General features: G+C 39.1%; 1 protein-coding gene across 3 annotated transcripts; it reads right to left on the bottom strand.

Moving 5' to 3' along the window:
• Positions 1-2,717: 2,717 nt before the first annotated feature.
• On the bottom strand, positions 2,718-24,286 carry LOC309511171 (CMP-N-acetylneuraminate-beta-galactosamide-alpha-2,3-sialyltransferase 2). 3 transcript variants are annotated; one of them, XM_082186282.1, is made up of 7 exons: positions 24,214-24,286; positions 23,309-23,697; positions 6,832-7,025; positions 6,081-6,260; positions 4,758-4,803; positions 3,306-3,431; positions 2,718-3,201 (listed from the first exon to the last, which is right to left on the bottom strand). In XM_082186282.1, the coding sequence occupies exons 2-7, from the start codon at positions 23,585-23,587 to the stop codon at positions 3,034-3,036; spliced, it is 993 nt and encodes a 330-aa protein (XP_082042408.1). In that variant the 5' UTR covers positions 23,588-23,697; positions 24,214-24,286; the 3' UTR covers positions 2,718-3,033. The 3 variants fall into 3 exon arrangements, with proteins under 3 accessions (XP_082042408.1, XP_082042406.1, XP_082042407.1); XM_082186280.1 differs by having other exon boundaries at positions 23,309-23,687; positions 24,214-24,275; XM_082186281.1 differs by lacking the exon at positions 24,214-24,286 and having other exon boundaries at positions 23,309-24,066.
• Positions 24,287-24,360: the final 74 nt, after the last annotated feature.

The raw sequence follows: 24,360 nt of genomic DNA, 5'->3' as shown, positions 1-24,360 counted from the left end.
TTCTGTCTTTTATGTACTAGGGGCTATGCTGAAATTTCTTAGTTTCTTAGTGTTTTTTCCATATGTATGTCGAATGCTACACTTAATACACATTTACAAACTTAAATATTGAAATTGTCGTCTCATGTGCTTTCTCTTCCTTCATAAAAATGTTATGAGAGTTTTTTTTCATTTTCATGATCTTGCCTAGGGCACCACAACCCCACAGGCCGGCACTGGTTGCGATGTTATATCGTGTCATGTTTATCAAATTAAAACTGATTAAAAAACGTTGACTCCACTTCATTGATAGAAGCTTATGTTGAACTTTATTCTTGTTCAAACAGACGCTGTATGAAGCATCACATAAAGTATTGAATGAAAATGTCTCTAAAACATCTGTGTATAAACATCTGTATTATTTGTACATTTATTTCACTTCAGCTGTGGTAAAGTATGCAAACACCACTTGAACGGTCACAACGGGAACCAGAAAGTGTCCGACTTCACGTCTTCGTTTGCAGCTCCTCCCCGCCTACTACTCTCGCCGAGCGGTTACATCAAGCCGCATATATTTGCCTCAAAAATATGTTGAAATAGATGTCTGAGTGGTCTGCTAGTGTATTTATTTACCCATAGTTCTATGGCTGATTTGAACTCAATTGTTCCTCTTTAAAAAACAGTTAGTTCCAGTCCTTGATTCTGTTCAATAGCATAAACTGTAAGGTCAATAGCTGTGTTTTATTCATGAGAGAATTTGTCCTTTTAACAGGTTTTCCATGCCCTAGTCATTTGTTAGTTGCATCTTGCTTCTCCGTGTTCAAAACAAGTTTCAGTCTTTCAATATAAAAGTCTTTTCTACTAACTGACTCGCTCATAAAGACAGTCTTTGCCGCCATAATGGCGAAATAATGTAACTGTGGGGTAACCGTTTTATAAAAGCTGGATTAAAGGTGCACTGTGTAATTTTTATCTAATGGTGAGGTTGCGAATTTCAACCAACAGAAGTTACGGTGGCCGACAGTAAAAGGGGTTCCATTAAATGGTTGCATTGGATTAAGTCATGGCTGAAGGAGTTGCAGAACGCCCTTCAGACATATTCACGAGACAGCATAGCCTCTCATAGCTGAGATATAATATAATAATGTATGTGTGTGTGTGTGTGTGTGTGTGTGTGTGTGTGTGTGTGTGTGTGTGTGTGTGTGTGTGTGTGTGTGTGTGTGTGTGTGTGTGTGTGTGTGTGTGTGAACATTGGGGGGTTGAAGTGTTGAACAGGGTCCTGGGACATTTCCGATCTCTTTATGAACTTTTTGAAGCATCAAAGTGTCAGTTACGTAGCTATCAATGGAGGGACAGATCTCTCAGATTTCATCAAAAAGATCTTCATTTGTGTTCCGAAAATGAACTAAAGTCTTACTGGTTTGGAACGACATAAGGGTAATTAATGACAGAATTTTCATTTTTGTGTTAACAAACCCTTTAAGACTAAACCTCAAGTGTCATAACACCATCAAATGAAGTTCTGATAGAACTGTAGTGTAGAAATTGTTTTGCTTAAAACTTTTAGGTTTACAAAACTAAAGCCAGTTACAATAAAAGCAGCTGAGTGGGAGAGAACTACATGGTGAAGAAGAGACGATGAGAGCTATGCGCAAATAAATAGATAGACCTCAGGGCCAAATTAACATAAGGGCCAGACGGGGCAGATGCCCCATGGCATGAGCAAGGAGGGGGCCCGTGATTGGCAATAATAGACCTAGATTGACTAGCACCTAAACTTGGATGACACCTGTCTGAATTGCACTGTCAGGTGGATATTAGTTTGTTCATCAATCATCAGTAAAGTGACAGAAATTAAACCGCAACCGCTGCATTCCTGTATTGCTGCACGAAAGACCTATTCAGTGGCTCCACACCTCATTCCATTACATGAAAACAAAAGTCTCAGGTAGCTTTTGACACACTATGACTAGACAATCCCTTGTCTTGTAACAAAACTATAGCATGCATGATACTGCTTTGATGCTCCCCCAAAAACTCAAATAATGTGGACAGACCTGAATGGTGAAGTCATTAACTGTCTTTTTTTCTTCTGAAATGTATTGTGTAGCCTACTGAAATTCTGCAATTTCAAATAAGAAAATAAAGTGTACTTTTCAACCAGTCATGTCTAAAACAAACAGCTTCAGAGTTTAACAGAGAACTGAAGATTATATGCATGACGACCACGATGTAGGCTACTGAAAAAAAATATATATATTTCTGCCTGTGCATCAAACATGTATCCTTGAGAATATCACAGTTACGATTTGGACAGCATTATTTCTTCATTTCTGCATTTAGTGTCTTAAGTGCCACATGATCTTTCACAAAAAGGCCTATGCTGATCTTGTGCTCATTTCTTATTATTATCAATGTTGAACACAGTGCAGCTTAATATTTTTGAGGAAATGGTAATATGTATTTTTTTCAGGATTCTTTGATGAATAGAAAGTCAAAAGAACAGCATTTAAAGGAAATAGAAATAAGATGTAACAATGTATGTCTTTATTGTCAATTTTGATCATTACAAAGCATCCTATAAATATTAATCTTTAGAAAAACAAACTAAATCTTGCTGAGCGAACACTTTTGAACGAAGGAGTATATATAACAAAATATGTATATACAGTGCTTGAAGTAAAAAAAAAAAAGTGCTGGCGGTACTTACGTAGTTGGGGGGGGGGGGGGTATGGGGGGTATGGGGGGTTGTGGTATGATTGAACATACAATTGGTTCTACAGTACTTATCAAGTCAAACCCTGAAAATTGATAACTAACCAGATTATATTCATTACTAACTTAAAATGTATTTGCATTATGTTCATCTAATGTCACATCCACAATAATATGTTTTAATTTAAAAAAGAAATGTAAAAACATTTTCTAAAGTGTCTTCACGTTCTGTTTTCGCTGGAGGCGCATACCGGCCTACTTCGAGCACTGTGGATATCATCAATACAGGTGAATGTCATTAAATAATCGTGTAACTGAAACTCAGAGTCCTCGTCCTTCTCACCACCCTCTGTATATACTGATCAGCTCCCTTTTCTGAAGTTCTAAGATGGTCTGGGTCTCAATCCCTCCACTGTGTTTACCAGTGCGTTTGAAATTCTTGGGCATGTTTTCGAAATAGTGGTGCCAAGTGCCTTTACTGTTTGCGCCAAAGCCAAACACACTGACCTAAGCACAGAAAAACACATCAGCAGAAGTACCTGACATTAGTGTACAGCACACAAACCGCAGACAGTAAGCCACAAGAACTCTGTGAATGCTAAAAGCTTTACCTCATCACAGATGTGCAGGGCGAACATCAGCACAAGGAAACCCGTGGATGGATAAGATCTTTTAGACTTAATGTGCAGCCACGTAGTGTGCACATAATGCATGAAAGCAGGGTGTATAACCATCACCTGGAAGAACGAGAGGACCGTTAGCAAAGAACAAAAAGGAACTTTGATGTTGTAGCCTTTACAAGCTACTTCAGAATCTACAATGGGGTCTAAAAGTTTGACAAGATCTGGGACTCAGATAATGAACAATTCATTTTAGGATTTAAACCGATTTTAAACAAAGAAAAGTAACAATAGCTATGTTTTCATCCAAAGTTGCAAATTTAACTTTAATTGACCGTTCGCAAAGACCCGCCCCCTTTAGTTACTGTTGCTATGTCCGACAAGCACACAGCTCTTGCGCCACACCATATTCTCACGCAGTGAAAAATACATTGCGGAGGAGGTCAAAAAGCCTGTCAATCAAACTCCCTGCAAAGGGTGCACATCATTCCATTTCCTTTCCATTACTTTCCACACCTCATTCCATTACATGCAAACAAAAGTCTCAGGTATCATTTGCATAAAACATTTGGAATAAAACAGCGTATCCATCTCATGTGTTCAAAGAACAAAATTGCCCCTTTGGCGCAAAATATCTAATAAAAATGGAAGTTGTGGCAATGTGGCTTTTTTCCCCTACATCATAAATGAGTTGTGTCTAAGAGCACGCAGTCGAAACGCAATAAACACTGTCATGTTATCTTGCGTTCGAACGCCTGGTGTTTGGGAATCCAATCATGTGAGATGCTTCTGGGAGGCAATTAAACCAAGTCATTCTGATGACAAACTTTGGCTCAGGCATTTCAGAATGACCAAACCAACATTTTATATACTATGCAATGAATTTTGTCCACTGGTTAGTCCAGTTATGCCATCACATCCTCTGTTGAGGCAAAGTCACGTGAGCTTTTTGCTGCAAATCGAGGTATTTATGTGTTTCCATCATAGTTTATGTCTTCTTACACGCTAAAAATATATCTGATTCAATTGAGCGCATACATTTTTTATGCGCATTTGTAGAATTTATGCGTATTTTGGCTTTTCCATCCAGCATTATTTCATGCGATATCACAAAATGTGCATAAAAATAGCAGTGTTGAAATAGAGTTGGAGTGAAACTTTGCAGGAGAGTGGCCTCCAGGAGCAGGATTGAAGACCTATGGTGACACTAAAGGGTTTCCATGGCATACATTGTGCACTTATCTCAAGCCTAAAGTAGTCTGTGTGCCATAACATTAATCTCCACAGCAGTCTCTCAGGTGGAGTTTGTAGAGACAAAGCATACAACTATAATGACTAATTTTATCAATTCAAAATTCTTTATATGAACTCTTTTCTGTTGAATGGTTTATCGCTTTCGTTGGTTTATTATTAACATAAAATTTAGATACTGTGTGATCTTACTTTGTCCTTGTCGGCTCGTAGCTTGTCTATAACCTTAAATCGTGTTCTGTTGAGTAATACAGAAACAGAAAAAAAGGGTCAAAACAATCCAAGAAATAACTGATGACAAAATAAAAGTACATATGTCCAGTGTCGGGGTAACTCATTACATGTAACCTGAGTTACGTAATCAGATTACTTTTTCAAGTAACTAGTAAAATAACGCATTACTTTTAAAATTAACAAAATATCAGAGTTACTCTTTCAAATAAGTAACACAAGTGCCCTTATGCTCATGTTGAGACAAAATGCTCGAGGCGCAGAGTGTGTGTGTGTGTGTGTGTGTGTGTGTGTGTGTGTGTGTGTGTGTGTGTGTGTGTGTGTGTGTGTGTAAACATGATGGTTATTGTAGTTCTAGACTGAATATGAGTGCATTTATTCATCTCACTTGCACAAAAAAATGCAATATTCCTCAAAATGCAGAATCAGAATACTATGAAAACCTCTAATAACTAAATATGTTAAATAAAACATACATTTTTATGCATTTAATCTCGCTTTTATTGACCAATGTACATGCTTCTGACCTTCAATAATTCAGTTAAACCATAAGCAAAAATGACTATAGATATTTTTTTTTTTTATTGGTAAAGTAAATGTTAAACTTTTTTTCTCCTATTCTTCCGTTATCCAGAACAGCAGCAGCTAAAAGGTTTGTTTGTTTGCTTTCCTCTACTGTACACGCGTGAATTTGCATTTCCTTAAGCATGAGGCTTATTATTTCACTTTTGGTGTGAAAGGGCCTTTATATTTGCCCAAAAATATTACTTTTTTTTTTTTGTACAAAAAACAAAACAAAAAAAGCACACCCCATGTGAAAAAAGTAACGCCTTACTTTTCTAAAAAAGTAACTAACGCAATTAGTTACTTTTTAAGGAAGTAACGCAATATTGTAATGCATTGTAATGCATTAACTTTCCCCATCACTGCATATGTCATTCAAGATATAAAGACTAACCAATCATCATCATCATATTTCACCTCCAAATCAAAAGACATCTGAAATTACATTTTGCTTATATAGAAAATGAAGCTTTAGAATGTTTTTTGTGTGTGTGTGTGTGTGTGTGTATGTATATGTTCTAAAAAAATCGTATTACCATAGTACAAAACATTTATTGCTATAATATTTAAATTGTAAATTATTTACACATTAGGGTATAGAACGATTTGTTGTACCGCATTTATGCTGATAATATATAGCCTAATATAAGAAAAAAATTATTCTTTCATTTTGCGATTCAATGTGACTTTTTTATAATATATATCTAACCATTATCTCACCGTTTAATAGTTCCATCAGTAAGAGCACTGGTGACCCACTGGATATCCAGTGTTTTGAAGGGCAACAACACCAGGTGGGTGGTGTTGTCCAGATGAATAGCACTTTCTGGGTACAAGAAGCGGTGGGTGGTCCTGGACCCCACATCTTTCTCATAACCTTCAACTGGTGCCTTATTCATTCTGAGGGAGACAGAAATATAATATTAAAGTAATATTAAAATCATAATCAAAGTGGACCTATGTCCATTTTTTAATTCTTGATTCAGTTTTTCAGCTCACACGCACGACACGCAGCGCTACTCATATGCTGAGAGAGAGATAAGACAGTAGAGCTGCACGATTCATCTTTAAAAGATTGTGATCTCCATTCAAACACCCACGCGATCTTCTTCCATTTCGTCTGTCTATTAAACCTTTTGACAAAATCATATCGCAACATTAAAATATGTGTCATGAAACAGTTCATGTGTCATGAAACAGCAGTCATTTCCTCGTATCATTATTTCTGTGATACAATATTTCAAATTATCATAGAAGTACTGGGATAAAAGTTTAAATATAAACACTGATGTCTACGATAGCGATAGAGTAAATCAGCTTTTGATTAAAAACTTGGTGCTTAAAATAACGCATTTATCGATTAAATTGTTTCGCCACAAGCAACAATTAAGTGACTGTTAAAAAATTTATTTGTTATTGAATCATTTATTAAAGAGAATGTAGTAGCCTACTGTATGATGCTTCTGTTTACCTCATTACAAAATCATGACTGTCTATAAGAGGACCATAGAATGATCCTACAAGGTTCCCAGAGTTCCCCACCACAGCACAGGTTCGGCAGCGAGATGGACCAGTGTCTCTGTAGTGTTCCTCTCCAGGAATGACAGAGAACAGCTGCTGAATCACTTGGGAATAACTAGCTTTGCTCTTAGTAGACTGTAGAGACTGTGGGTGGATTAAAAACAAATCTAATGTCACAGTGACGCAGGAAAGTGCACTTCTACGATCAGCATGAAATTATAATCAAATAAAAAAAAATCAATATAAAGATTACATTTGAAAATCACTAAGAACAATTTATATAAATTAGCACTAATGATTAGTTAAAAGACATTAAAACTTTACAAAATATTTATATTAAAAGAACTTTCTGTTAATCAAAGAATCCTAAATAAAATGTATCAAGTTTCCACAAAAATATTAACCAACACAACTATTCATAATAATAAGAAATGTTTCTTCAGCATCAAATCAGCATATTATAATGATTTCTGAAGGATCATGTGACACTGAAGACTGAAGTAATGATTTTACATTTGAATATATTAAAATAGAAAACAGTTATTTTAAATGTTAATATTATTTCACAATGTTAATGTTTTACTGTATTTTTGATTAAATCAACAAACATAAAAAAAAATTACAGACCCCAAACACACAATATATCGTTAGAAAACCCATTCTCCATTGTTCTAATTCCAGTCAATTTTTTAAGAATTCACTCCCATTCAAGTCATCATTGAGAATATGAACAGAATTGTCCACACCTCAGAAAGTTAGATTAAAACTTCAGAAAAATCGCACCAACATTGCAATTCAAAGAATTTCAAAGCAGTCACACAACAGTATCATTTCTTTAGACCAACACAATAACAAACTGAGTCAGAACTGGTATTTCATGTTGTTGATAAGATCCACTATGAGGTTGTTGGAGTGCTATAGCCTAAGGTCAAATAATATAGATAATATTTCGGAACCACCCACCACTTCTGCCAGACTGTGAAAATGAAAAGCACAGGGGGAGGCTGACTCTAGGCTTGCTACAATAGTCAGTATTATGGGTGTTCCCTTTCAGTCGAGAACGTCTGACCTAAGACTTGTTTGAGATGCGCCTTGCCTCGCCTGAAATGTATGCGAGAATAGGCTGCAGTGAGAGGAGGAGTGAAAAAAGCGCAGGCAAGCCGGACAGATCTCTCTTCTCGTAGTGAATCTGACACCTGTGAGATCAAAGATGGATATCGCGGGATTCACGCTCGTGCACAGTGTTGCTATAAACTGGATGTTATTCAAGTTCTGTTGCTTTTATATGAAAATAAATAAAATGAAGAAGACACCCAAAGTACTTGTTATTTAATTCCATCCCAAATACATGTTTATCCAAAAAATAAATAAATAATAATTATAAAAAATGTATTGCATAACCCAAAGAGATCGCACTGTCAGAGTTTGGGAATATTCACACATAACATATACACATAAAACCTGATATTAGAGTTTTAAAATCAAACATTTTAAAAGAGAACAATACATCACAGTTGTTTTAACCAATGAGCATTATAAGCTGTGTCGTCAGCAAGTCGTTTCCCATCGTGCTTTTGATCAGCGCAGTCGGTGGAGAGCAACTGCGCTTGTTAAGCATATTTGAATAAGTATAAGTGGCAAAGCCATGTTATAGTCTACGCAGTGACGTCATTGAAACGTGCGTGCCCCGCGCGCTGTGTATGTAATGAGCATGCGCATAATAAAGTGATGCTGTGAGTTCAAGAGACGATGGCGGTCTATCTGATTTTTTCTCCCGTGAATAAATTAATCACTTTTGTGACAGTGACACGCGAGTGACTGCTGTAGAGATGTCTAGCGCAACAGGTTATGGGCCCAGTCATTCAGGCCAAAGGTGGTTCAGACTTTTATTCGACGGTGATGAGAAAAATTATGAACTCTGGGAAACGAGATTCCTCGCGCACATGGAGTTGCGTGGCCTCAGAGAAGTTATTTTGCAAGACCCGCAGATAGACGAGGAAGACGAAGAAGCTCTCGCGGAAGATGAGGCAAAGAACGGAGAAGCATATGCAGAGTTAGTACAATGCCTAGATAACAAAAGTTTGTCGTTGATAATGAGGGACGCGAAACGTGATGGAAGAAAAGCACTGGAGATTCTTCGCGAGCATTACGCCGGAAAGGACAAACCCCGCGTTGTGAGTTTGTATTGTGAACTTTCCTCACTCCATAAGGCTAGCAATGAAACGGTCACTGACTATATTATTCGAGCAGAGACTATATTTACGTCATTGAGAAGAGCAGACGAGCAGATTAGTGATGGACTTCAGATAGCTATGGTAGTAAAGGGGCTACCTGATTCATACAAGCCGTTTGTTGTGCACATCACGCAGACTAATGACGTTGTAACGTTCGGTGAGTTTAAAACAAAACTACGAAGTTACGAGAGTACTGAAAAATACGGGAAAAGTGACGTGAATGTAGAAGAAGACAACGTGATGAAGACTAGCGGGACAACGAGATCACGTGGAAGAGGGAGAGGAAAGAAAATGGTTTTGACTGATATTGAGTGTTACACCTGCGGTAAAAAGGGACATATGGCCAGGACATGTCCCGACGAATCCCAGGCGAGAAGAGATGATCGGAAATGGGACACACCACAGCGAGGAAAGGGACGCGGCCGAGGACGAGGCCGTGATCACGTGAAGAAAGCAGATGGAGAGACAGAGGCAGAGCCTACATCTTTCTGTTTCTTCAAGATGAGTGACTGTCCTATTCAAAGAGGAAACAAGAAGGGTCTCATGGTCGACTGTGGCGCCACATCACACATGATAAACGACGCCACAAAGTTCATAACAGTTGACAAGAGCTTCAGGCCCGAGGATCACATGATCGAGCTTGCCGACGGAACCAAGGTGAGCGGGATGGCGAAGATGAGGGGAGAAGCCGAAGTCTACTTGCTGGACAGCGAGGGACGACAAGTGAAAACGAGGCTAAAGCAAGCACTATACATCCCATCGTTTCCACAAAACATTTTTTCAGTCAAATCAGCTACAGCTAACGGAGCGGAGATGCACTTCAAAGATGGTGATAACTGGCTGATTCACAAGGACGGTACCAAATTCAAAATGGACGTGTATGGTAGGCTTTATTACCTTAACACAGTAGAAAGTGAAAATGTTGATGAAGTGTATGGTAGTCATGACATTCAGACATGGCATAGGATACTTGGTCACTGTAATTTTGACGATGTTGCAAAATTAGAAAAGGTAGTTGAAGGGATGAAGATAAGAGGGAAACATGACAGGTCCAATCAAAACTGTGAAATATGCACACAGGGAAAATTTACACAAAGTAGAAACAGACAGGCAGACGCTAAAGCTACAACCGTACTAGAGCTAGTACACACAGACCTATGCGGCCCTATAGAACCAGCTGATAAAAATGGATATAAGTATGCGATAGCATTTACTGACGATTACACTGGAATGATTTTTCCATACTTTATCAAAGCAAAGAGTGACACGACAAAGGCTACAGAAAAATTCATAGCTGACGTAGCTCCATATGGAAAGATAAAGTGTATAAGATCTGATAACGGTACAGAATTTACCGGGCAGGAATTCCAGTCTCTAATTAGGAGTAACGGGATAAGGCACGAGACCAGTGCACCCTACTCACCTCATCAGAACGGAACTGCCGAAAGAGGTTGGAGAACCTTATTTGAGATGTCACGATGCATGCTTTTGGAGAGTAACCTCCCAAAGCAATTATGGACATATGCTGTACAGACAGCAGCTCAAATCCGAAACAGGTGTTACAGTAAGCGGCTAGAGCAGACACCTTTCCGTGTTTTCACAGGAAAAACACCTAACCTGTCTAACATGAGGATTTTTGGCTCTGAATGCTACGTATATAAGCAGGATAAGAAGAAGCTGGATTCTAGATGCGAAAAAGGTATTTTCGTATATGATAAATATAGTCCAGCATATAATGTGTATTATCCTGAGACAGGAAAAGTCCTAAAACATAGGCTGGTCAAATTCATCACCAAAGGTAGCGCAGATAGCCAGACTCAGACAGATTGTGACATGGGGGACGAAATTGAGAGATATGGAGATACATCACCAAAAATAGTCAACCAAGGTCAGGAACAGCCTAAAGAGAGTAAAGAGTCCAGTACTGAGGAGGGTCCGACCCAGACAGATAGTACTCAGAGTGAACAGGGAGAAAGAAGGTATCCTACAAGGCAGAGAAAAGCTCCAGAATACCTTAATGATTACCAGTGTAAAGCTGAGAGTAATAATGATGAAAGAGAAAATGTAGATTATTTCTACAGAGTGGCTTATGATGTACCTAAAACATTTAGAGAGGCTATGGACTCTAAGAAGTCAAAAATGTGGACTGAAGCGATGAAAGAGGAGATGAACTCTTTGACAGAGAATGAGACTTTCACTCTGACGCCACTGCCAAAAGGCAAACAAGCAGTGGGAGGTCGATGGGTATATGCAGTGAAAGAGAGCCCAGATGGATCTGAGACTTGTAAAGCCAGATATGTTGCAAAAGGGTATGGTCAAGTGGAAGGGATTGACTATAAAGAGACCTTTTCACCGACAGCCAACATGACCTCTGTCCGAGCATTAATGCAAGTGGCTGTACAGGAGGACCTTACCCTACATCAAATGGATGTAAAGACTGCTTACCTCCATGCTCCGATGGACTGTGAGGTATATATGGAGCAACCGGAAGGTTTTGAGGCCAAATCTAAAACAGGAGAACACTTAGTGTGTAAACTCAATAAGTCATTATATGGCTTAAAACAATCCGGACGTAACTGGAACATGTTACTGCATGATCACCTTACAGGTAATGGTTTTGTACAAAATGATGCTGATCATTGTGTCTACAGCAGAGAATCTGAGAACGAGAAAGTGATTTTGTTAGTATGGGTAGATGACTTAATCATAGCAGCGAGTAACAACACCTTACTCAGTGATGTAAAAGAAATGTTGAAAAGAAGGTTTAAGATGAAAGATATGGGTCCACTTAAACACTTCCTGGGTATTGATTTTATACAGAGTGATGGAGAGATCAAAATGACTCAAAAGAGACACATAAAGAAGATGTTAGCGAAATTTGGAATGTCCGAATGTAAACCGAGATCCACCCCATGTGAACAAAAGTTAAACTTTGACAATGAGGGTGAAGTCATTGACTCAACAGGATATAGAGAGATAGTAGGTAGTTTGATATACATTATGACATGTACTCGACCTGACCTGAGCTGGGTTGTTAGTAAACTTTCACAACACCTAGCAGAACCAAAACAACAGCATTGGGCTACAGCAAAACACCTACTGAGGTACTTAAAGGGTACTATAGATCAAGAACTACACTTCCGAAAATGTGAGGAAAGCCTACAGCTTGAGGGGTATAGTGATGCTGATTGGGCAGCCGATAAAAATGATAGGAGGAGCACAACTGGATATTGTTTCAGCTTAACTGAGAATGGTCCAGTCATATCGTGGAAGAGTAGGAAACAGCCAACGGTGGCTTTATCCACCTGTGAAGCCGAGTATATGGCACTAGCTGCCACTACTCAAGAGAGTATGTATCTTGTACAACTACTTAAAGGAATTGATAGTAGTAATCAGCATGTACCAGTCAAGATATATGAGGACAATCAGGGGGCGATAGCTTTGTCTAAGAACCCAGTATGCAGACAGAGAAGTAAACACGTTGATATAAAATATCACTTTGTACGGTCTGCACACACAGAAGGGAAAATATCTATAGAATATTGCCCTACTACAAACATGGTAGCTGATGTCCTTACCAAGCCGGTGCCAAAGGCTAAGTTTGAGAACTTCAAGAGGTATTTCTTTGGAGAATAATGTGAACTGGCAGGTGTTTTTATTTTTGAGAAGTTTTTCTTAGATAAATGCCAGTATACCAAATGTTTTATTTTGGAGTTATGTATTTTTATTTCATTTTTTTTTTTTTGTCAATATATAATGCTATAAACATGTCTTTGAGTGGGAGTGTTAAGCATATTTGAATAAGTATAAGTGGCAAAGCCATGTTATAGTCTACGCAGTGACGTCATTGAAACGTGCGTGCCCCGCGCGCTGTGTATGTAATGAGCATGCGCATAATAAAGTGATGCTGTGAGTTCAAGAGACGATGGCGGTCTATCTGATTTTTTCTCCCGTGAATAAATTAATCACTTTTGTGACAGTGACACGCGAGTGACTGCTGTAGAGATGTCTAGCGCAACAGCGCTCGACTGCAGAATCCGACACGTGCGCCTTGCGGAAGTGGTGGGTGCATGTTTCCGAAATATTATCTATATTATATATATCCATATTTGACCTTAGGCTATAGCACTCCAACAACCTCCTCACGTCGACTACGTCCTCCGTTCCCTCCTTCAGGGAACGGTGGGTTGCAAACGCAACCAGGACGTTACACGGTTCAGTCGCAATACTGGTTTCATTACTTTCTTTTTTTTTTTTTTTAGCGTTAAGATTTAACGCAATTAACGCAGTATCCGTTTTTTTCTGTCACCCGTTGACTAGCGTTGTATGATCACACTCTTATTAATGCAAATGCTTTTAAACCATTCAAGTCCTGCGTTATGTGACACACACGACCCACAGAAAGACACGCATCAGTATCGAGTTCTCTTTCAGGCTTGAACGAACCATAACACACAGAAATGTCTGTTTTGTCGAGTGTCCTCATAAGAGCAGTCTTAAATGGGTCAAATAAAGTCTTAAATAAACGTTAAGATTTGTGAGAAAATGGGACGCGTCAGATCCGCGTCATTTGCAGAAGCGGCTGGTCTTGAAATGTCACAGGAGTAAATTACTCCCTCAGACCCGGCGCCAGGATGATTATTATACCTGCAGCCTAATAATCATGAATGCACTCCGCTATATTTTAACCGCAGTGAAATGCAGCGACCTATCTGGCGTTTCCTGATGGATCGAGGTTGTTCCTTATACGTGCAATTCACACGAGCTCGTACGAGACTGCTGCGAGCATGCGCTTTGAGCTATATTAATGTCGTGAAAAAATTAGGCTTGTTCGACTTCATACAGCTCTGCGCAGACCGATCGGCGGCTGACTTGAAGCAGTGCATGCCGGTTAGAAATGTTGTCCGACTTGATACAGCGCCGACGCCACGTGACTGTGACATATGACATCAAAGTACCGCGAGAGCATTTCGAGAGTAGCCGGAGAACTCAGCCAGCGCAGCTTCTCAAGAGCGGCTGCACTGGGCTGCAGGAGGGCTGATGACGACACAGCTTTCCCACGATTGGCCGGATTCACCGCATGACAACGATCACGTGTGTTTCGTGTTTATTCGAACACCTTTAGTTCCTCTAAAGCTCTCAAATCAGTTTTTTATAACAGTAAACACTCTTTTCATGTCGTATGTTATATTGTGTCATGTTTATCAAATTAAAACTGATTAAAAAACGTATAGACTCCACTTCATTAATAGTAACAATTATGTTGAACTTTATTCTTGTTCAAACAGACGCTGTATGAAGCAGTACATAAAGTAGGCCTATTGAATGAAAATGTCTCTGAAACATCTGTGTATTATTTGGCCAATATTACATTTATTTCACTTCAGCTGTGGTAAAGTATGCAAACACCACGTGAGCGGTCACTACGGGAACCAGAAAGTGTCCGGCTTCACGTCTCCGTTTGCAGCTCCTCCCCGCCTGCACGCGGCTACTCTCGCCGATCGGTTACATCCAGCCGCAGCCGATGTCGAACACACCTATTCATATCAGGACACTGACAACGCACGGACCATAGTTCGAATTACAAAGGCACAGACATATCAGTTTTGGGGGGGTCAGATAATTTTTCCGATATTGTGAAAAAATATAATTACAGTTACAATACAAGTCAACTCCTATTTTCACTGTAGGAACATTTTAATGTAAAGCGATTTCAGACACCCCTATTGTGGACCGTACCATTTTTAACCACCGTGGCTAGAAGCAACGGAGATAGAGAACGACTTCAACTTCTCAAGCAAGTGTCAACGTTGAATGACAAAACGCTAGTTTCATAAAGTATCATTCTTTTCAACATTCCTTATTTGTATATTAATAAATATTTAAAATAATCTAATTTAATACAGTTATAATTTTTCAATGTAAATTATTTAATTGTATTGGTAACAGCCTAGTGTCTAATTATTTTAATTGAATATATTTATCAAATTTAAGAATTTGAAATGAAAGATGGAGTATACATTTAATAAAATTAGGGGAAAATGCCCTTTATAAAGGTACAAAAATTATTCTGAGTGTTTTCAAACAGTGATGTAATGAAACATTGACCATTTAAGCTTGAAGGGAGTAAAGCCTCTGTTTAGGCTATTAAGGAAATGTAATTTTGCCAAAAGAAGAACTTTTATTTTAAATAAATGTTCATTTTAAATCAGCCTACTTCAGTGTGATATGTTACCATAATCATGCTTAACACTAAGAATTTGAATAATTGTAATGTGATGATCAGATGTAGATATCTAAATCAAAGAATATAGGTGGTTTGCGGGTGGATTATTTAATTTTAACAGTGGATTCGGGTGACTCAAAGTGCACCAGATTAATGAATTTCTCTTTAAAATGTAAAAAAAAAAAATCTTCCGGGGGGGCATGCCCCCGGACCCCCCGAGAGATTCCAAGCTCCACCATCAAAAAAATTTGGGAAACACATTAGGCTATATGATGATCTACAAAAATATACACATTTAATTATCTTATTATTAAAATACATTATTATGATTTTACCATCTCCGCCTCATTTTGAGCCAGGAAAAACCCTGAAATAGGCAATAGGTTTCTTTTACTAGTAATTAGAATGGTATTTCAGTGCACTTAACTTCTAACTTTTGGGAGTTGATCAAAACAGTTCTCTTTTGGATATATAATAACAATGAGATATTCTGTAGCCTACTGATTATCAGTTTGTCAAATGTTTAGACCTTGTATGTGTGTTGCACAACACATGTTGCACTTGGCGATCACGGTGGGGATTGATATGGTAGTGGACCATGATGGTCATAGAAGAAGTGAAGGAGCAGTACCCCCCAATTATGGTGGGGTAATTCGCACTCTGCTGAGCAGGTAACATTTATGAAACAAACAGGCTCTTTTAGCATGGGCTTTGCTTTACAAGCATAACTTTTCTCCACAGAGGTGTTATATATGGAACAATTTTAATATTGTTTATAAGAACAAGTCGCTTTTTTACGATAATTGGTTCAACAATGGTATTTTATTAGTCAGTCAACTCTTTAATAAGAATGGACTACTATACAGTTAGCCTATTCAGAATTTCTTGCCAAATATAAGATTCCAGTAAGCCCAAAAGAATTTTCTATTGTTTTTGATGCTGTGCCCTCAGGTCTTCGTATGTTATTCAGGTCAATTGATATCTCTCCACCATTATCAATGTCACCTCCAAATCCAACTCAGCTTCCGTTAGGTAAAGTCTGTTTCTCTGCCTAAAGCAGCGAACTCCAAAATTAGATCCTTGTTTCAGGCGGACCTAGTCTCTATTTCTCCTGCATCCTTCTATTGGAATAAGTTTGACCTTAACATAGACTGGGAAAAAGTCTGGTCCCTACCCCAGAAGTTCCTTTTAACTAACAAAATTAAAGAAGTCTCGTTCAAGTTACTACACAGGTTTTACCCCACTAATGTATGCTTAAATAAGTTTAAGAATGACATTGATGTAAAATGCTCCTTTTGTGGTTTACATCCTGAAACTATTTCACATTTATTTTGGTCTTGTGAATCACATATAAGCTCTGGAAAGACATTAATTCATTTTTAGTTGATAATATTCTTCCTGAGTTCTCCCTGTACTACAAAAATGTAATTTTTGGTTGTTTTAGTGACTGTGGGAAGGACAATGATGCACTCTTTCTAGTAAACCTAATCTTATTTGTTGCCAAATTCCATATCCATAAGTGCAAATTCAGTAATAAAAAAACACTTTTTTCGGTGCTAAAAACTGAAATGGAACAATATATTTCTACCATCTCTTCCATACAAAACAAAAAAGCTGTTAAAACTGTGGTTAATTGTACTATGTTTAATGTGTTTATTTGATTAATAGTCTTGTGTTTTGCTCAGTGTCTGTGTATCTTTTATTTATTTTTATTTTTTTATTTTTTTAAATTTCATTTCTCTTTTCTGTGTATTTCTTTCACTTTTGCTTCTTTGATTGTATTGTTGATTATCTGCAATAAAAAAAATTTTTTTTTTTAAAAACCACCAACGTTAATGTTCTAACCAAGCGGCAACCTCCCTGGCCGTTTCTCAAAATGCGTTCTTGTCTGTACTTGTGTTCTTGTGGACTTGTGAAACGTCATCAGTCGCTGCCCAAGTACTGTTCCAATTCAAAGTTCACAGCCAGGCCAGTGCTGCGTTCCAGTCCACTTTTAGACACGCACTCGCGAACTTCCCTAAGCACTTCCCCTTGGGGGAATCCCTGCCGCCATTTTGAAGTGCGTTCCACTTCATGAAGTGGACGAGGGAAGTTTATATGGACAGACCCTCGTTCCCTCGATTTTGACCGAGGGAGCGAGTCTGCTTCAAATGTACACTTCAGGCACCTATATGTCCCACAATGCAGTATGACTGTGACGTCACCACATATCTCATCTAATCACCACCACAACAGACAACTCTAAATATTAATAATATATTTTTTTAATTTAAAACAACCCAAACACACATTTGGATGCTGCATTAAACAAATTCTTAAAGGGAAAAAAAATTTAAATAATAAATCAACTCTACAGCTCTAATTGATCAAGGGCTTAGGACGTTCCAATTCAGCCCATTGCAGTTTCCGCCAGTAGTGAGCACTCGCAATGACGTACATCCGAGTGAACGAGACGGAGGGAAGTTTGCGAGTGAAGGGCATGACAATTTTGGACTGGAACGCAGCCCAGTTCAAGGATGTGTTCTTGATCCGCCCCTTTTACCGAGGATGCATCGATAGGTGACTTGTGCAGACTTGAGACAGCCAGGTATCCCAGAATGAATCTCACACCAACCAGCAAGCGTCAATAGCAGAGGAGAAACCCTGCGTAATTTAAAAATACTGCTGTTATTGTGTCACGAAATGTAGTTTTAAGAGTTTTTCAGGCGAGAATGTAGTTGTTTAAAGCTCAAATCTTTGGTTTATTTATAAAGATAGCGCCTATTTAAAAATTTGATCTGACGTTTTCGGAGTTGTGAGATCCAGGCAATCGGACGCTCGGCGCTCATGTACCCCGCCGAGAACAGCCTTTCCTCGGCTAGTGCTGCTGACATATGCCGCTGGCTCGGATGTCTCTAGTCTAGTGGTTTAACATGAGATATAAATCGTCTTGTGTATATCTAACGGACTATTTATTTATTTTATTTGTCTCATTAAACTATAATTTGTTCCCTGACAAAACGTTTTGGCTGAGGGCAAAGTGAAGTTACATAGCTTTATATATTTAGTCTATTTAACTTTAACGTTGTAGCCCAAAGAGCTGACTTATGTTTGACTGAATCGTTTGCTTTATTATTGAATAGCTTCTTATACCTTTTAGGCTACTTATACTTTTATAATGGCTATTATTGATCATTAAAACTGATATCTAACTAAAAAGGTTATGTCATTTTATTTTATATATTTAAAACATATAAACTATTTTATAATACATGTTGCCTACATTCTCTTGTATGTACATATATAATAAAATAAAATGACACAACCCTGTCTCTTTTTGCTAAATGTCAGTTTTAATGATCAATATTATATATATTTTATGTCTCATGTTTTTAAAATGAAAACAAAAAGAGTCAGGGTTGTGTTTTATATTTCGTGTTGTTATAAATATATGCAGTGAAGATAATTAATTGCGTTGCCTGAACCACATTTGTGTGGCCATTAATATGTTTAAGATTTTTTTAAATGAAAATGAAAAGAGGCAGAGTGGTGGTTTATAACATATTTTGTTTTATTGTAGCCTAAATATACATAAAGAGATAGCCGGAGTAGCCAGAGCGAGCTGAGTGACGTTATAAAGTACGCCGCTGTTCCATTTGCAGAATTATCGGACTTGCGTCCTCCCATCCTCGGGAGTTCGTTCTCCTGAGTCGAACTTGTCAAGTCCGAACTACCAAGGACTCAAGTCCGAAGTTTGCGTACTTGGTATTGAGAAACGTCTCCTGTCTCTCTCTTGAAACCAACACGGAAGTGAATTAAACGGCAATTCATCAACTGGCCGCTTGAGGCTGGCTGCAAAAGTGAGTCAAATCTGAATTTCCCCCATGTTGAAATGCCCAACTTTACAGCCTGGAGCAAAAAGTTGGGGTGGTGATTTTTTTTGTTATAACTCATCCGTTTAAATTATATTATGCCTTAAAGGGGTGGTAAAACACGATTTCACTTTTCTAACTTTAGTTAGTGTGTAATGTTGCTGTTTGAGCATAAACAACATCTGCAAAGTTACAACTTTCAAAGTTTAAAGCAAAGGGAGATATTTGCTTTTAAATAAATCAATTTCTAAGAACAACAAAAAACGGCCAGTAGGGACTACACGACATTCCTGCGGGCTTGCTGACATCACTAAGCCCAATATTTACATAAACCCCTCCTCCGATGAAGGATTCGCACAACGGCTAGTCCTGAAAGATGGAGCAGTTCCAACTTTAAAAACAGAAACTGTTTACGGGCCACAACCTGTAAGTATGATTTATTTTTCGTCGTTGTGTTTTCCTGTAATAGTTTGTATTGTTAATTGTACGTTGTAGCGAGGAAGTAAACGAAGGACAACGCTGTTTGGCTCCACAAACCAGTTTGTTAAATGCTAACGTTAATTCATACTTATCCGACAAACATATCACCAGTGCAGCGAACTTGGAACGCGGAAATCATCCGACCGTTTTTACAAGGAGGGACAGAGCAGTGTAGAATAATGGTTAAATATGTGAAAAATAATGCACATTTTTAAAAACGAAGCATGAACACATGTTACAGTGCACCCCACAAACACAATCAAGCCTTCGAAAAAAGGCGTTTTACCACCCCTTTAAATTTCTGCATAATTAAGGGTGTCCACTTTTGAGTGACAGGTGGATTCCCGCTGCTGTGGTCATAGTCATCATTAGCCGTTTGTCTGCTGTCTGTTAGCCGTCACGTTACCTCAGCTAATTGTCTGACTGTAAAAATAAATAAATTCGGGAGTGGCGTGCTGCCATTATGGCGACAGTCGGCTACGCCCACTTTAGGCTTCAAAAACGGTCTTCAGAAACCTACGGGTGACGTCACGGACACTACGTCCATATATTTTTTACAGTCTATGGTTCTAACTCTCCTGACTACGTTGTCGGACAAAAATGGCGGATTATGATTGGTCAGATCGCCTGTCAATCTCTCACAATACTACTCTACCTTAAACCGACGAAAGGCCTTTGAAACGGTCTATGAGCTTCAATGAACGTTAAAATAACATTGCTTTGACTGTCGGGAAGAAGTCTACTGCGGAGCTCGCATCAGTGCGGGCTCGGCAAAAGTGCGCATCGAGGGCGCAAATCAACTGCATAGCGCTCGCGAGCACCATTCTGGGACCTAAAATGACAAATGCGCATGCGGCAGCCATTGTAAGTCCACAAGACCGAAAGTGCATGAAGTGTGCCATTTGGGACAGGGCCAATTTCAACGAGAACATATGTTTACGTTGCTAAGAGTGGTTGCTAGGGGTGTTGTGTAGTGATGCATAGAACCGTTGGGTGAAGCGGTCATAGCCGTGTTTAATCGTTAATAAAACACAGCCATTGACCAATCAGAATCAAGGACTGGAACTAACCGTTTTATAAATGTATATTAATGGTGCGTTCCAGGCAACCTGTAACCCGTGTTTTTCCAACCTTATACCCGTGAAAGTGCACTGGAACGGCAAGTCAAACCCGTGACTTCCCACCCGTGAACTCGTACTAGATCGATGTACTCCCAGTTACGAGCTCTGACGTCACATATCCCGCGAAACCATACAAAACAACAATGACAGCCCCTACGGATGCAGTGTTTCTGCAGGCGGTACACGGTGAGAATACACTTTAGGACAATATAACATTGCAGTCAAATTAATAATAATATAATAATAATGATAATAATACACACACGATTATTACAATGTTATCAGGGACGTGCGGTCAGGGTAGGCAGGGTAGGCAGTGCCTCACCAAAGGAAATGTTGACATTACATTTATTAATTCCAAGAGCTTTATTAATTCACCACATTATTAATTGCATTTATTTTATTCCAAATATTAATTTTTGTAACAAAAAATTTCAGGAATACACATAATATACTCATTTTGCCATTGTTTGCTCCTAAAACCCTTGTTTCATGCAGGAAATTCAAGGCCATGGCCATTGCCATCCCTTACAAATGAATCGAATCGAATTGAGGCAGAGGTTAGCAGTGCCTCTTTGGTCCATAGAACATAGTTTACGTAGATTTGCGCATGCGCAGTCAGTTCTCATGCTGTCTTGGAATTATCAACATTGAGGCAGAGACCGAGCTTGCTTCATGTCACGTGATCCACTCGCTCTCACTCAATCCGCGCTTCCCGATACTTAGCATCTAGCGGCGCCTAGCGTTGGCTGTCAACAGGCCCGGGGTGGGTAATCGGGAGAATCGGGAGAATTCCCGGTGGGCCGCTTCACTTTTGGGCCGGTCGAGGATTTATTTAATTTTTTTCACATTTGTCACGTTAAGGCCAATTTATACTTCTGCGTCGGGTTCGCGTAGAAGGTACGGCGTAGCATACGCATTGACGTGTACCAAACGTCGTACCCTTCGCCGTACCCTGACGCGCACCTCCTCAAAAATGTAACTACGCGTCGCGGCGACGCGGACCGCAAGATCTGTGATTGGTCGGCTGGATAGCATCGCGTTTCCTCCTACGCATTTCCGGAATGATCTTCTGCACTCTGCACCGCCCGCCCGCCATTTTTAAATTCCGAAGATCAGTGAAGAGCCATGGAAACAGACCAAGTGACCGAGAGATTGCTTGAAGAAGTGCGGAAATACAGCCATCTGTATGACTCCTTCAGTCGCCATTGCTCGTAGAAACCTAAACTCAAAACAGCCGCGAGGAATGTAAACACAGTGGAACTGGAACATTAAAACCCACCCGCGCCAACTAGCGTTTCGGCGGTGTAACTGCAGAGCAACACAGACATTCGCAGAAGTATAAATGCTCACGACGGCGTCGCCTACGTGCGTACCCTACGACGTACACTACGGCGTACACTCGACGCAGAAGTATAAATTGGCCTTTAGTTACATTAGGCTACACACGTTCTGCATTCTGACACCGCAGCGCGCAGCCTCTGCATGGGTTGTACCATGAGAGGGAGTTCTCCCCTCCCCTCCTATAGAGTTGGTTGGGTCCATAGCCCGTCTTTTCCAAAACGTTTTCTCAGGTAGGCTACCGCAGCACCGCCGGCGCCTACCGATAGCTGGGCCGGCCCTACCGTAACGGTACGCGTCAGGGTGGATGGATGGGAGGAAGAGGCCAGGAGGTATGGAAGCTTGTTTCCGCCACAGAATAAAACATTTTAAAAGATAATTGCGACTTTTTATCTCACAATTGCGAGTTTACATCTCGCAATTCTGTCATTATTTCTCAGAATTGCAAGATATAAAGTCAGAATTGCGTGAAATAAAGTCGCAATTGCGTGTTATAAAATCAGAATTGCGAGATATAAAGTCAGAATTGCGTGAAATAAAGTCGCAATTGCATGTTATAAAGTCAGAATTGCAAGCCTACCCATGACAAGACTTCACCGCACGTTACTGAATGTTATGTGTCTGAAACAATAAGTATGTCGTGAAAGTGTATTGCCGCATGGAAATGTTAAGGTGACGTAAACCTGAACTTGACAGCATTGATCATGCTTATGAAAAAAAAAATATATGTAACGTACAATTTCTCAGCATAGCGAAATTGGCATACAATGTTTACATCTAGCTACCACAATTCCTTGCGCTCAGGTAGTTTGGCGTGACTGGCCTGGAACGCTACAAAGTCGTGAGTCGTGGTTTGAAGTCGTGATTTACGTGCTCAAAAACCTGCCTGGAACGCAGCATAAGTTTATTTGATAGGGACAGAAATTGGGCAACAGCCTGGAACACTTTCTTTTTTTTTTCATATTAGTTTAATCCTTTGTCATAGATGCATTCTGGTCATTTAAACTGATAGGAAACATCCTGAAATTACTGTACTTTCATTGAAATTTTGCCTCATTTTCCCTTATTTTGAGGAACACACGTAAAATATGGCTCATCTTACCCCACTCTTCCCTATATAACATTGTGGTTTTTGGCCATTTTTAACACTAAGGATGGAAATGAATAGGCCTACCTGCCACCAGGCATAGATGTCGTCAGGAAGCCCGCTGTTTTTGAGAGAGAGCAGTGGTGGGACATCTTGTCTGAAGCGTTTGGTAAACCACTCGTCGTCACTTGCCGTCAAACACCGCTCCATACAGGCACAGGGTTCTTCATGAAACAACTGCTCCACCAGGCTATTGTTCATCAAATGTTTGAACCGATTATAAGGAACTTTATGTATGGTCACTGTACTGATGATGGCACCCAACAGAACCACAAAGAAGACCTTCATGTGTTTACAAGACGGCATTTTGAATGCAGAGGTTCTTCTATCCTCGGACGTTGGGTTGGTATAGATTGAGGTTCAGGCGATTCCTCTGGCAACTTTCAGCACCTTAATATGAGACCAGCTGCAAGAAGCTGAGCATTAAGGACAATAAAAAGAAATACTTTTCTGCTAAAAAAAGAGGGGTTGTTCCAATGTGTTTGGGTCAGATATGGACAAACCCAACCATTGCTTTAAATTAAACAGTTTAGGTGAATTTAAACCAACAGTTTGTCCATATTTGACCCAAAACAACGCAGCATTTTTTGTTCCTCGTTTCGAAGTTATTTTTGGATATGCTGGTCTAATTTATTTTATTTAGTTTATTTATTTATTTAGCCCTACATAACAGTACTCGAATGTATTATAGCCTACACAATAATATTAATGATACGTAGCCTATTAAGCAACAAAGGTAAACAATAAAAAATAAATTATGAAATATACCATTTTCAGTCGAGGCTGCATAAAGGTTTTGTGTTCAATGAGGTAACATCTAATTACAATCCTGAACATCGTATGCAACAGACATTTAAGATGGACTAAAATCTTTAATTACGGCATTTAAGAAATGAATAGAAAAATGGAATAAAAATAAAACATTTACTCACTTTCTTGGCTTTAAATAAAACTGCCCAGTTTTGAATCCAGCGTTGAATGCGTCTCTGTGGACCTATCTGAATGTGTAGGAGTGTGTACAAATGTGAACTGGAAGTTCTGGTTAATCTTGTCACACAAACAACTTGCTAGATCAATCA

Source organism: Leuciscus leuciscus (assembly GCF_965113295.1).
Source record: "Leuciscus leuciscus genome assembly, chromosome: 12".
Classification (NCBI taxonomy): Eukaryota; Metazoa; Chordata; class Actinopteri; order Cypriniformes; family Leuciscidae; genus Leuciscus; species Leuciscus leuciscus.
The sequence above is the reverse complement of the archived record's forward strand: the minus strand, read 5'-3'. Positions and strand labels throughout refer to the sequence as shown.

Bases quoted from the DNA above. Each gene is read 5' to 3' on its own strand.
- LOC309511171 (XM_082186282.1), bottom strand. From the start codon at position 23,587: ATGCCGTCTTGTAAACACATGAAGGTCTTCTTTGTGGTTCTGTTGGGT. The intron at 7,026-23,308 runs GTAGGCCTATTC...ATCCACCCACAG, and splicing joins ACATCTATGCCTGGTGGCAG to TCTCTACAGTCTACTAAGAG. The intron at 6,261-6,831 runs GTAAACAGAAGC...TGTCTCCCTCAG, and splicing joins AGTCATGATTTTGTAATGAG to AATGAATAAGGCACCAGTTG.